Raw genomic sequence first — 14,622 nt, forward strand, 5'->3', positions numbered from 1 at the left:
ACACATGCATATACACATAGATGCATACACATACGTACATACACACATACACTAACAGCTCTATGGGGATTGTAAAACAGTAGTAAGTGGTGATGACAGGGCAGTTGTTACACAAGGATTACACAAAAGGCTTGGTAGGATGTCTGTGACAGCATGACAAAGAAAAAAGAGAGATGTTTGACATTAGCAGTCAATTAGTCACTCATAAATTACATTTTTAACCAACTGCACACAGCCAAAGCTCAGAAGGTCAAGAGTAATTTGTAACAGAGACTGTTTGATTGGCATTGTTTTCTGAAAGCCACTGTTTTCACCTGTCGTATCGAACCTGTTTCTCAGTTAAACAGTTGTGAGATATCACAGATCAGAGCTACGTTTCTCAACCTAAAAATAAAGACACAGGTGTACTTCTAAATTGTTCAAGCAAAGAGTCGATTTTCTCTCTCAGGTTGTTTCATTTGAATGACTTTTGTGGCTTGAAGAGGTATACGTATCCTGTATTTCACACTTAACAATTTATTTGAGAGAAGTCATAACAACATAAACAGAGCCTGTCAGGGGGCTCAGCAGATTTATGACAGCACAGCCTGATACCCACTGTGTGGCCTAATGATAGAACAAAACACCATTCACAATGAACATTGGGCTTATATGCTTACCATACTTTTGGCCCTTTTCACCATGTGCACTGATAACTCTCCTCTCTGTATGGGCAATATGTCTGACAGCAGTGGATAATTTACACAGTGTGTCTTCTAATAGAGAGACAACATAAGACCAAAACACATCAACTGTGTTGTAATCTGTGTTGATTACAGTTTTATATTTATTATGTTTTTATATGATCGTTTCTTTATTAGCAGCAGTAGAGCGTGTTATGTGAGATATATGGTGCAGCCTCAGACGCCTTTACAATGGTGTGGCCACCACAGCACTCGGAGCTGCCGTGTATAAGAATATGGTTTGAAATAAGGAAGTGAATTCAGTTCAGTTCAAACCTGCAGAGGAAACTGAGCCACACGTTGTTGTGAGCTGACTTTTTGTGGTCTAGAGCGAAAGAGAGAGACACCCTTGAGCAGCCGGCGCCTCATTTTCTGCTGCTTCTGTGTCTTAAAGTCTGTGTTCATCTTGTGGAACAAACGAGCCGGGAGTTCAAATGGGCTGAAGTGAGGCATTTTAGCTTCAGTTTACGAAGAGATCCATGTGTCAGGATGAGCAGCAACAGCAAATCAGTAAACTCCACTGCAATAAAAGCAGAGATCAAGAGGCATGAATCTCTCCAGAGTGCAATCAACAGACTTTCCAAGCAGTTTGAAAGAGTCGCAGATCAACAGCTGCGCTCAGGTCTTAAAGTTTACCTCCACAGCATTCAAGGTAAGCGCATACTTTCTGGCCTGTCTTTAAGGAAGAAAGCAACATATTACCTGTGAGCTAAAGTTCTTATCGACAGGTTATCGGAATTTGGTGCATGGTCTGACTCTCAGGGTGCTCACTTTAATGCATTTTCTTGATATATTGAACGGAAAACATTAGTGGTGGGGTGTGAGGGAACATGATAGTGTAGGTGATTGATATTTTCCTCTGTGCTTCCTGTGTCAGTCTGTGTGTCTTTTTTTTTCTTACGAGGAAGTCAATGTTCTTTTTCATTCTCATTTCACTCAGAGGGCAAAATTTCCCCTCCTGGTGTCCAGTACATAGTGGCATTTATCTATCAGTCAGCCTCTGGACACGGGCAACCAATGGCATCATCCCTCTGCAGCCATCGCCATGGCAGCAGGATGAAACCTGCTGTGCGGCCTACTTCCTGTCTGCCAATCTGCAACTGCCCTCAAAGCCACTTCCTTTCAGACAAACAGGGCCTTTACATGTGAAGCCTATCAAATTGACATCATTTCCTCATATCGCTATTTCCCACTGTTTCTTGTTAATGTGACCCAACGTCTTACTTTTTCCGTAGAAGGCGCACAAAAGTGGAGTACGTAGATCTTTTACTTAAGTAAAAGTTGCTCTACCACAATGTAAGAACACTGTGTTACAAGTAAAAGTTGTGCATTAAAAAATGTACGTGATCAAAAGTACATAGGTAGCCTATTACCAGCTAAATGTACTTAAAGTATAAAAGGTAGAAGTACTGACTATGCAAAATGACTCCTTTCACAGTGTTTAATTATGGAGATTGTTTTTTTTATCTTATGCACAGAAGATAATTATTTGTCCACCTGTGATGGAAAGTAACTAAGTACATTTAGTCAAGTACTGTACTTAGGGCTTGTGATGTATGTGTACTTTACATGAGTATTTTCCATTTTGTAGTACTTTATACTTCTACTCCACTACACCTCAGAGGGAGGTATTGCAGTTTTCCCTCTACTACATGTGTTCGACAGTTGGAGTTGCTAGTTACTTTTTCAGATTAAGATTGTACATTGAAAACACAATAAGATTATAAAATTCAAGTGGTTCCACTCTGACGGGGGCCCTTCTGTCCTGAAGCAGTACTTTTACTGTTGTTTTTACGGTTTTGTACCATTACTTAAAGCTACATTGTGTAAGAATTTCTCCCATCTAGCGGTGAAATTGTATATGACAACCAACTGAATATTACTTTCTAGCCCCTCCCATTCCGATCGCGTTATAACTCCTACAGTGGCCGAACACGAAATTAGCTCTTAGTATCTCCATCGTTTACACGCAGCTGTTCTAGCCACTCCAATATTAACTTTGGTCTTGTTGCGTTGCCTGTCGCGTTGTCGTTTTAATTCTCTTTTTTGCAGTCGCGAGTAATCTCCCGACTGGCATTCGTCACGGTGCCACTGAGTGTAAAAGCACGAAAGGCGGAGGTATGTCCCTCTTTCGCTAATGTATTTTAAAGATGGAGGCGCAACATGGCTGCCGCAATTCGAGCGACTCGCTCATATGTATTCTGAATGATTCTAAATGGCAGATTCTACGCTTACGAGAATACTTTGATTAGTTGGTGGAAGTAATTACACATGAATGAGCACAAAGGGGTTTTTGCTAAGAAAAGTTACAATGTCAAACATCTGGTTTCCCTTTCTTTGGCGGCACCTATGACAATACGCTGTAACTGCAGGTGTGTTTATGGATCTCACTTGTTTTTGAAGTTTCATGTCATCGCTCTTTTCTTTATTTCTTGTTTGTTCGGCCACAGTATCTGTTTACTCTCAATCCTAGCAGAGACTGGGAAAAAAAAACAGCACGCCACTTCACACACAGGTGTGTTGAAGAGCAAGTCTGTTGCGTTAGCTCCGCCTACTCTCTCTGGCGGACCAAGATGCTGCTGGGTGACGCGAAAAACGCATCACTTACTGCGCCTGGTTTAGGAATTTTCTTGGGAAGGTAGCCAAAGACACCCAGTTCGTAATACTGTAAATGCAAGGGCTTTAATCAGAGGCTCCATCACCATCGTGTTACCTCATTCAGTGATAGATAGATTCAAATGAAAATCTTTCAGATTATTACTTTAAGCTAAATTATGAATGCAGGACTTGTTGTTACTTGTAGTGGAATATTTGTATAGTGTGGTATTGCTACTTTTAATTTAAAAGATCTCAGTACTTCATCCACCACTGCATAAATCGTAGAATAGCTCAAACCTGAGCAGGTCTAATCACATAACTGTAAACTCCTGTGTGGGTATGAGGGGCCTTTAATTATAATGCATCATATTTCAGTAAGTCAATCATATTTTAGGAGAATCAATCGCAGTTAGATACATGTAGTAGAGTAAAAAGTACAATACTTCCCTCTGGAATGTAGTAGAGTAGAAGTTTACTTATACTCATGTATAGTACACGCACCTACAAGTTGTACTTCTGTAAATATAGCCTACTTTACACCACTGGTGAGGTCAGACTGGTTGGAATAACCAGCTTTTGATGTCATCTGTTTATTCATTAGACATTTCACTTATTCCTCTGTTTGTGTGTGAATTAAAGGTCAATCAGCCCCCTGATGGATTTTGGGCAGCTTTGAGGTCTTTTTAGGATCTGGCAGATCTTGACACGCTGTGAGAAGCACATCCCTATGTGTTAGAACATTCAGCTGAATTAATTTTTTGGGTTTAATTAGGCTGTTGAAGTGAGGATCAAAGTCAGTGTATCCTCCATTGGGGGCCTGGATCTGTGAGTGCAGAGTTCACTGGTGCTAAAAAGAGAGCCACCTCTCTTTTTTGGACTTAATAAGCGAGGGGGATGTAATCGACTGACTGTGTGCCCAGGAAAGGTTCGGGGAGAAAGAGATGGAGATGGAGAAAAGGGGTGAGGTGGAGCTAAATGAAGACATTTAAATGTGAATCTGACTGGTAGTGTTCACTGCAGCGTGGCAGCAGAGCGGGGGAGACAGAAAGGACAGCTCCCAGTGAAGGAGAAATGAAAAATCACCCAGCATGACCACTGCCCTTGGCCAGTGTCCATCTGACAGCACCCGCCCATAGGTGTCAATGTGTGTGTGTGTGTGTGTGTGTGTGTGTGTGTGTGTGTGTGTGTGTGCTTTGTCTGTATGCATGCATGCGAGTCTCCTCACTAAAAAGTGTCTGCCTGAACACAACCTGATTTTCTATGTTATATGTGGGTGCCTATTTCAAAATAATTAGATTCACCGTGCAGCACTGCAAGCTGCAGCAACCTGACATGCACTTTAACTCACACATGCATGTCATGTCCTCATGGTTCTTGTTAAAATAAATAAAAAGATTTTTACACACATATAATGTCAGTCACCCTGAAAGTGCATTTAGATTTAAAAACATTTTTTTTAGGTTTTATTCATGACTCTTCTACTGTGTTGGAGGCTGCGTTTTCTTTCCCTTCAGCCAAAGGCGGTTGGTTGTCAGAGGTCTTTTGTATTCAGGGAGAGTAGTTATTGCCCTCTCATTGACTGTTAAAGGGGAAGGGAGGGGAGCGGGCTGAGCAGGTGGACAGTCAGATCGTGTTCCATGGGATGATGGTGGGAGGCTGAGGCTGGTGCACTGTGGGGAAAGGCATCCTCTGATTTTACATCAAGGTTGTGTTTTTTTTAATCAGAGAGTAATTAACATGAAATTACACCCAGTAATAATTCAAGTGATGGATGTGTAATCATTTGCTGCAGTGTTTCTGTTGTTGCACGCAGCACAATTGGAGCGGTTTCTCTTGTAGTTTTTCCTGTTTTTTATGTTATGCTATGCTATGTTATGTTATGCTATGCTATGCTATGCTATGCTATGTTATGTTATGTTATGTTATGCTATGCTATGTTATGCTATGTTATGTTATGTTATGCTATGCTATGTTATGTTATGTTATGCTATGCTATGCTATGCTTTGCTATGTTATGTTATGTTATGCTATGCTATGCTATGCTATGTTATGTTATGCTTATGTTATGCTATGCTATGCTATGCTTTGCTATGTTATGTTATGTTATGTTACGTTATGTTATGACTTACATGTTGTAAATTGATTAATAGATTAGAAAATACATTTTAAGTAAATTTTCAAGAAACAAATGCTAAATAATTTATGGTTCCAACTTCTCAAATATGATAATTCGCTGCTTTTCCTTGTCTTGTATTATAGTGACTGAATATATTTGGATTTTTGACTGTTGGTAGGACTAAACATGGCATGCAATGACATCAACTGGGCCTTGAACAAATTGTTATAGACATTTTTCACCTTTTCTGCAGATTAAATGATGAATCGAGAACTTGAGAAACAAATCGTCCGATCATTATCAATAAAATGAATTGATGATGATCGTTAGTTGAAGCCTTCATTCTTTTTATTGCTCAGATTGTATTAGTAACGCACTGTATTTTGCACAACAGGTTTGAATTCAAACATTTTTTAACTTACTTCATCGTATGAAAAACTTGTTGTGTTATGTTTAAATTGATTTGTTTTATTCACACAGAAATAACGGTATATGTGTTCATTCAATTTTATTTTTTGCATTCTGTGGTCCAACTATTGATGTCCAATATCTGCCTCGTGCTGTGAGCCCAGAGCTTAGGCACTTCTGCTAATGAACACATGCCGTAGTAAGCAATAGAGAGATCAATACACTCACAGGAAATCTCTTTCACTCACATGTATGACACAATGAAACACTCACACAGAGAAACGCCATTTGGATAGAGATCCAGGGAGTGATTGCTATACAGAATGTACCAGGAGGAGGAGGAGGAGGAGGAGGAGGAGGAGGAGGAGGAGGAGGAAGGACATGGAGGAGATGATTGTGCCACCAGAGCCAGGAAGATTGTAACACCTTAGCAACAAACAAGCCAAGCCTCCTACTGAGGAGGAGCCACACAGAGCCACACACTCACACACACACACACACACACACACACACACACACACACACACACACACACACACACACACACACACACACACACACACACACACACACACACACACACACACACACACACACACACACAGACACACACTTGTGCAGCACACAAATACAAATAGACAGCTGAAGACAGATGGATGATGTTGATGGAACTATTCTGGCAGCTGTATAAATGAGACAGGGAAGAGACGCACCGTGTCCCGTCCTATAGTGTCGTTTTTCCTCCACAAACATGCATCCTTCTTTTTTTTTTCATTACTGACTAACCCTGCCTGCTTTCCTGTCCCTGCCGTTGATCGTTTCTCCTGCGGTCTCAACCTCATTTAGCAGGTCCGGCATGTGTGTGCACTGCTGCTTTACCACCAGCCGTTACCCGCTGCCTTCCCCCTCTCTCCGGCACGCAGGGAGAAAAAGATGGAGGGGAGGGGATGATGGGGATGGGAGGGATGAGCAATAAAGAGCAGCGACCCTGCACAGTCTGAGAGGAGCAGTAGAGAGAGAGAGAGAGAGAGCGAGAGATAAAATTAAGGAGGGAAAGGGAAAGACGAGAAGCAGGATTCTTCTGCATTGTATGGATTGCCTATTGGAACAAGGAGGGGCATGTAGAGGGAGGGACATTGGTGATTCTTATCAGTGTGTTGGTGAGAACAGGAGACAGAAACACAGAGTGCGATCTGTGCATGTGTGAGTGTGTGTGAATATGTGTGTGAGTATGTGATTGGACTCATTGAACCTGTGCGACGGTGTCTCTATCGGGGAGCTGTTTGAGCAGTGACTCGCCTCAGCGCCTCCTCTGTGCCGGCGCTGTGTTGTCATGCTCAACGCCTGATGCGCTCAGAGGACACAGGGTGCCTGGGAGACAGCGAGAGGGGCATGATGGCCGGACGCGCCCTGACTTGGCCATGCATCTCCAGATATCCACCCGGGCTTCTGTTGGCTTCTCCTCCTGGTCCCCTTCAGCCCTCATCAATGTCCTTCCTGTGCATCTCCGTGAGGCTGCCTGCCTTCCTGCCACTGCGCTCTCTGAATGGATGCTGCTGTCAACACACATGTGTGGCTTGCAGTAAGAGCCCATGATCTGGACGGAGGAAGCATACAGCTCTGGGTGTACTATGCCATGCTGCTTTAGGGTGACACTGATGCATTTTTAAAGACTTTACCTTTTCACGTTACAGCTGCTGTTGATCACATTCTTGATGACGTATGATGCGGGGCAGTTGTTATTCTGAAATGAATCCTGATTTTTTCTTTTTGCTCTGAGTGAAGAGGATGGACTGAGCAACATATAAGATGGGGGTGCTGCACATAAAAATAAGGTCAAGTAAATAATTACCATCTGGAATGAGGCGCCATAATGAAGATTTATTTGTCTCAGTAGCTGCATACATATGCAGTGGATAGATTTTAATTGGGTGTTTTCTAGGAACAAAAGAGCTTCTTGGACCGCACTGACAGTGTGTTGAAGGTTGTCAAGAAGAGTGGATTTCTTTTCTGCCTCCCAGAGAAATGAAAATTACAGTCAGAGACGAAATCCGTGACTGAAATTCAAATCGAAACAAAGAAATAGCGATTTGGGGAATGGATGAAATCAACAGCCGCTCTGCTGTTGTATATTCCAAGGAGAAACTTAATCTCCCTCCATGTAAGTTTTTAGTCTCAGTCGTGCTGTCAGATTCTCTCACATCCCAACACACTGGCAAACTGTCAGTCGTTCATGTCGCTCTGTCTGGTTTCATTCATCTATTGTGTGTCCACTGAAGCCTGACCACATGAGTGGAGGCGGCGCCCTGCAGCAACGCACCACCTACCTCATCTCCCTCACCCTGGTCAAGGTAGAGGCTGTGGAGGAGAATGGAGGGGAGGCCAAGAACAGCACCCAGGGGATGGAGGTGGAGGCCGGGCCTGGAGGAAAGGCGGGAGAAGAGGCCGGAGCGAGAGTGGAGGCTAAAGGTGAAGCTCCTGCACGGGCTGAGAATGGAGCTGGACAACAACAAAGAGCTGAGGATGCTGCTGTTGTTGTGAAAGGCGAAAAGTTAACAGATGAACTCAAAGATGGAGAGAGAAAAGCCCTCAGCCCCATGAAGGATAAACTGCCTCCCACTGTTGATGTCCCGAGCAAAGGGAGTGAAAAGCCACCGTGCAACCTCTCAATCCCCTTACCTGCTGAGAGAGCGACAATTCAGAAGACAAAGTCTGCAGAGATTGACTTAGCACGAGTCGAGAAGACGCCTTCCACCCCAGAGGCAAAGCAATGCAGCTCCCCATCACTGACCACAACACCACCAACAGAGGTGGTCGAACCTAGCCGCACCCCAACCAGAACCAGCCTCCCTATTCGACCGCTGGGACAGCGCCCTGTGAGTCTGCTGAAGTCTCACAGCAATGTGGCCACCCGCGGTCGCGAATCCAGAGAGGGTAGAGAGCGCAGCCCCACCTCAGCACAGAGCCTGGACAGGAAGGACAGCCGCATGCCAACGCGCTCACCAGGCCCCTGCAGGGCCTCATGGGCCGAGGCAAGCAGGCCCGACGGATGGAGGGACCTGCGGGATGAAACTCAAGCTGGAATACCTCTGGAGATTGGAGGTGGCATGGCTGCAGTGATGAGAGACAACCCCAGGAAGGAGAGACTAAAGACAGGTTCGGCCTCCCTACCTGCACCTGCACCTGCTACCCACAAGCCGACACGCAAAGGTAAAAGCCGCACGCTGGATAACAGTGACCTGAACAGTCTCTCTGAAGACCTGGGGCTGGCCAGGGAGGCCCAACAGGGCCAACGGGGCTCCGCTAAAGACAGGAAGATGCTCAAGTTCATCAGTGGCATTTTCACAAAGAGCAGCTCGGGGGCAGCGGGGTCATCCTCCACAGCGCCTCCTGTCTATATACAGAGAGACTCCAGTGAGGAGGAAGGTAGGAGGTCACACACACAATATCACTGTCACCTCTTCAGCTCTAAAAGCTTCATGTTGACTACATCCATGATGACAAAAGAAACATTATCACACACACTCCTGTCTTCAGTTCCATTGCCAAACAACTAGCAGACATATAGCTCCTTCATCTGTGCACAGGCATCCATTTAAAAAGAGTTGGGGTGGGGTTGGGTGGGGTTGATCTTTTTAAAGAACCCCCCCCCCCCACAGAATACATTCAGAGGCTATAATACCGTCACGAGAAACATTTTGTTGACACATGAAGTTCTTTGATCTGAGGACTGACAATAGTCTTGGACAGTTTTTATCTAATTCCCCCCAGAGCGCGGGCAGATTTCACACTGCTGGAGGGGTAATCTCTGCACTCACACATACACACTTGAGCAGCGTTCCCAGCATGGGTTTAAATCTCGTAATGAAGCCAAAGGGGAGAGGAGCGGGTGGCATGATCACGGATTGGATTTCGCCGCTCTGGTTGATTTTTGCCTCGGCTTTACTTCCATAAAAAGGGAAAGACATGAGGCGATATTTGTTAACCCACATCAAAAAAGGGAAGTGTGCATCCACAGCTAATCAAAAACATTTCTAATCCTGTCTTTGATGTTCCACCCACTACATGTTCTACATGGGGCCTTTTTTTTCTTACTTACTATTCAATTTAAATTCCATCATTATGTCGAAAGCATTTATGTGGCATTTCAAAATTTAGGATCGTTGAGTTTCCCCCCCCTCTTCGCTGTGAAGACGGCGGCTGCAGCGTAGGCTACAACAGTGCATCTCTTTCACAAACGTGTTTTCTCAAAGAAAGAGCGAGTGTCAGCCTGTGGGTGTGTGTTTTATGTATTCATTCATTCATTGTGTATTCACACTGTTACATATGCAAGTAGTGAGACTAGCCCCGCCGACTGCAAACACACACACACGCACGCACGCACACACGCACACACACACACACACATACATACACACATACACATTTACTGAGGGCAGGAGGAAGTGTTGCCATGGCAACCGGCAGGACTGCTGCTTCTGCTACTGCTACAGAGGCAGAGTCTGATGAAACAGAGGGGCGGAGGTGGAGGAGGTGGTGTTGTGTGTGTGTGTGTGTGTGTGTGTGTGTGTGTGTGTGTGTGTGTGTGTGTGTGTGTGTGTGTGTGTGTGTGACAGGCGAGAGAGGATTCTGACAAAATTTCCCTAAAAAGATTTACAGTAAGTTAGAAAATTGGCAGTTTTGGATGTGAGCTACAGGCGACATGTGGGGGTTGCAGGGTGGCTCACACACGATTGGTTTGGAGCAGGGAGTGTGGATAATTGGCTTTCTGTATAAATCTGTGTCGAAGCAGCAAAAGGATCACACTGTCTGATCACTTTTGGCAACAGCAGCTGGCCAAAAAAAGAGCTTTGACTAAGACAAAGATAGACAAAGTGTGTGTTTGTGTGGTAGGACTTAGCCTGCAGCAGCAGCAGCAGCAGCAGCTCTACAGTAAGCCTCCTTTTTGTCATCGTCTGAAGCACATCATCACCATCATGCATCTGCGCGCTGTTGGCCTGGATGCTCCATAGATTTAGCACCAGTCTCGAGTTTTAATCATCATCTGTCTTTGAAGGACACTTCACACATTCACACCCAGGATGGCGGACAGTATAGTCTTCCAAAAACCTCCGGGTCTCCTCTGTTGTCTTTCTGTGATTTATTCATTTCCTCCTTTAGTTTTTTTCTGTTATACGTTGATTGGGTTTCTGAATTAGTTTTAGCAGCATGGTCCCTAGAGGATGAATCTTACAGATTTTTCCTCTAGTGCTATCAGCAGGTCACAATCTTCACGTATCCAGTGAAATATCTCAACATCTACTTGATAGATTGGCATAAAATACTACTTGGTTATTTTGGTTGATACCTTAAAGGTATCGAGTACAAATACCCAGCTCTATTCCCAGACAAATCTTAATCTTAATAACTTTTTATTAACAGTAGCACCATAATCAGGTCAAAATTTCAATGTGTCCAATACTTTCGTTTGCGACTAAATACCTGCAAAACTACTGACAATCCCATCAGCCTCTGCTCTGTCCTCTGCGTTTACTGCTAATTACCAAATGTTAGCACGCTAACAAGCTAAACTGAGATGCTGAACGCTGTAAACATTATACCTGAGCCACACCACTGTGTGGCTGTAGACTCTTGGTTTGATTTGGTACACTCAGTTGCCAGTTTATTAGGTATAGGTACACTTGGTTAAAACCAAAGCAGTCTAATGCAACAATCCTGCAATAAATTCTTCTTTCATGAAGGTTATAATGTTGATTCAACATCATTTTGGAGGCTGCAGTTTGTGATGCTGAATTATATTGTGTTATACTGACATTCATTCTATCAATAAGAGTAGGCTTACAGTAATATAGCATGTATAACACAATGCTGTTTAACAGCACCACAACCTACAGCCTCCCAAATGGATCGTACAGTTGCATCAACAGCTAAAACAAGGTGGATAAAGCAGGATTTGTTGCATTACTTGTTGTTGTTTGTTGTATTAGACTGCTTTAGTTTTAGCTGTGGTGTACCTAATAATAAACTGACAACTGAGTGTATGTTTTTTTCTGTCTCTGAATCAGTTCAAGCCTCTCCTCAGGCTTTTTATTCTGGTCCCTCTGAAGCTGCAGCTGGGTGTCTGGGTGTGAGCGTCACATCACATTGGGGGCACGCCACCTCTCTTTGGCCCAGGAGGGATGCTGGTACAGCTGTGTGCAACCGGACCCCTCTACTGTACTGTATGATGTGTGTGTGTGTATGTGTGTGTGTGTGTGTGTGTGTGTGTGTGTGTGTGTGTGTGTGTGTGTGTGTGTGTGTGTGCATGTGAAGGTTCATGTTTCTCAAGCAAACACACACACACACACACACACACTCACACACACCAGCAAATCAAAAGCTGAAATGATTACTTGATTCAGAAAAATATATATATTATATAATATATTTTCATAATTGTCATGTCATTTTTTAAGCAATAAGAGTAGGTGGAAATTATTGGATTGTATGGTCATTGTATGGTCAATGTGCTTAATTGTTGCCAAATCGTTACAGATAGTCAACAAAAGTGTCTACAATGTGGATTTCTTGATATTAAATGTTAATCTGCAATTGTCTGTATGGTCCCAGTAATTTTTGTTCTGAAGCAGCATATGACAAGCTACATTTGAGTTAAAAAAAAATTATAAATGCATTTGCAAGAACAAAACTGAAATTACATACAGTAGGCTACATGCAGTTTAAAGTGTTTTTCGTTTTTTTATTGGCATATATATGTGTGGGCATGTGTACTTAAAAAATATATGTTATAAAACTAGGATGATAAATAATGATGTGGGTTAATGACAGAGATTAACGATGATGTATCTTTGGGTTTTGGACTGGTCGCACACAATTTGTAGCCATCACCTTGGGTATTATTTTATGACATTTCATAGTCAAAAGGTTAATCAGTCAAAACATGAATCGTTAGTTGCAGCTCTAGTTCAAAGGGGAGATACGAGTCCTTGAATGTTCGAATGGCAGCTGAACTGAAGCATCCAGTAAAGGCCACAGTAACTCACCTCGCAGCTGCCCGTCATTTACAGCACACAGGGAGCAAAGTGGATAACGAGTGTTGTGGCTGCATCTTGTTGTGGCTCCCCCCCGTCCCCTTTGTGACTGAAAGGTTATATTCATTAATACGACCTGCGAGGCCACACGTGTGCTTATGCCGACCGGTCACGCAGCAGCTGTGTGATTTATTGCTCCCCCACATGGCCGTTATGACAGCGGCCCTTTTTCACTGTACGTGATCAAAATGATGAATCTCTCTCTCCCTCTGCGTCTCTGCCTCGCTGACTGTCTGTCTCTCTCTCCCTCTTTCTCCCCAGTAAATATTGCCAACAGCCAGGAGTGGACCCTGAGCAAATCCGTCCCAGAGCTCAGACTGGTGAGGCACTAGTTGCACTACCACTCTCTCACTCACTGCCAGTACATCAACAACAGAAGGATTTATTCCATTTATTCATATTGTGTCATTTTATTAAAGAAGTCTATAGAGAGTGCAAACTTACACAACCAGAAATGTATAGGACTGAGCGATATCTATCATAAAAACAATATAACAATGTCTGTAAGTTTATATTTTTCTATATCGGCTGAGTTCCAAACCGCATACTTTTTCTTTTTAATTTTAGCATGTACTGCAGCTGCCCTTACAAAGTATGTGACCTACTGTTTCATGCAGTATGCATACAGTTGTGACAATTACTTCTTCATAACGTTGTGCCTTGAACTTCGAACCCTCTTGCTCATATATATGCTTTGCAAAGGATTGTGGGTCAGAATAGCCAGAAAAGCATGCTGGCTAACATCCTGCAAAATCCGACCGGATGCAGTAGGACATCCTGCACGTTATGTTCATTTTACACTAAAGTTATTCTAAATATTCTTTTGTATTGGATTGCATTAGTTTGTACAGGTGTACCTAATAAAGTGGTCATAATAACATAAGATTTTGTTAAGTGGTCTTTCTCTATTATATTTTACTTTTCAATATTTAAGTACATTTTGCTGATGCCATACGATATTAATGTTTGTTTGTTTTTTTACTCATGTAAAATGTTGAATGCAGGACTTTTACTTGCAACAGTAACACTTATTTCTATAATGTGATATTGCTTCTTTAAAGTATCTAAATACTTATTCCACCACTGGCTACAATAAAGCAATCAAATCTGTTGAAAGGCTGAACATGACTGAAAGGAACAAAAACATATTAGATGGAGGAACTAATTCTGTCTGAGAGTTATATTTTCTGAATTAACTTTCTGGTGTTGTATTTCTTCCCTCTTCTCTCAGGGCATTCTGGGAAGTCTAAAAAGCGGCAAGTCAGCACTGGTGAACAAATACATCACAGGCAGCTATGTTGCACTTGAGAAGCCTGACGGTGAGAAACATTAAGTACAAGTACATCTTCTATATTGTGTGTCCTTTACAGTGGTGGAATGTAAAGTACATTTACTCAAGTACTGCACACATTTGAGCTACTTGTACTTGATTTGAGTCTTTAATTTTCATGCCCCTTTTTACTTTTACTGCCCAATATTGAGGGAAATATTGTACTTTTCACTCCACTACATTCATCTGACAGCTTTAGTTACTTTACAAATTAAGATTTTTGCACACAAAACATGTGAAAATGTAATGTACAGCAAAAACGATTAGTCAAATTAATTGGAAACTATTAATAACTATGAATAATTGTTTGTCATTTTTCATGTAAAAACATTTCACGGTTCCAGCTTCTCAAATGTG

The 14,622-nt window shown here is 42.8% G+C and overlaps 1 protein-coding gene across 2 annotated transcripts in view; it reads left to right on the top strand.

The window, feature by feature from the left end:
• The first annotated feature begins 977 nt into the window (after nucleotides 1-977).
• The window catches only part of agap2 (ArfGAP with GTPase domain, ankyrin repeat and PH domain 2), a 31,819-nt gene continuing 18,174 nt past the window's right edge, over nucleotides 978-14,622 (top strand). The window contains exons 1-3 of one of the 2 annotated variants that reach the window (XM_078255874.1): nucleotides 978-1,374; nucleotides 13,197-13,255; nucleotides 14,167-14,254. In XM_078255874.1, coding sequence (XP_078112000.1) covers nucleotides 1,212-1,374; nucleotides 13,197-13,255; nucleotides 14,167-14,254 — 310 coding nt within the window. In that variant the 5' untranslated portion in view covers nucleotides 978-1,211. Of the gene's footprint in view, nucleotides 1,375-8,117; nucleotides 9,271-13,196; nucleotides 13,256-14,166; nucleotides 14,255-14,622 lie in introns of those variants that run through there. The other variant, XM_078255875.1, reaches the window with a different exon arrangement.

Source organism: Sander vitreus, chromosome 7 (genome assembly GCF_031162955.1).
Source record: "Sander vitreus isolate 19-12246 chromosome 7, sanVit1, whole genome shotgun sequence".
Classification (NCBI taxonomy): Eukaryota; Metazoa; Chordata; class Actinopteri; order Perciformes; family Percidae; genus Sander; species Sander vitreus.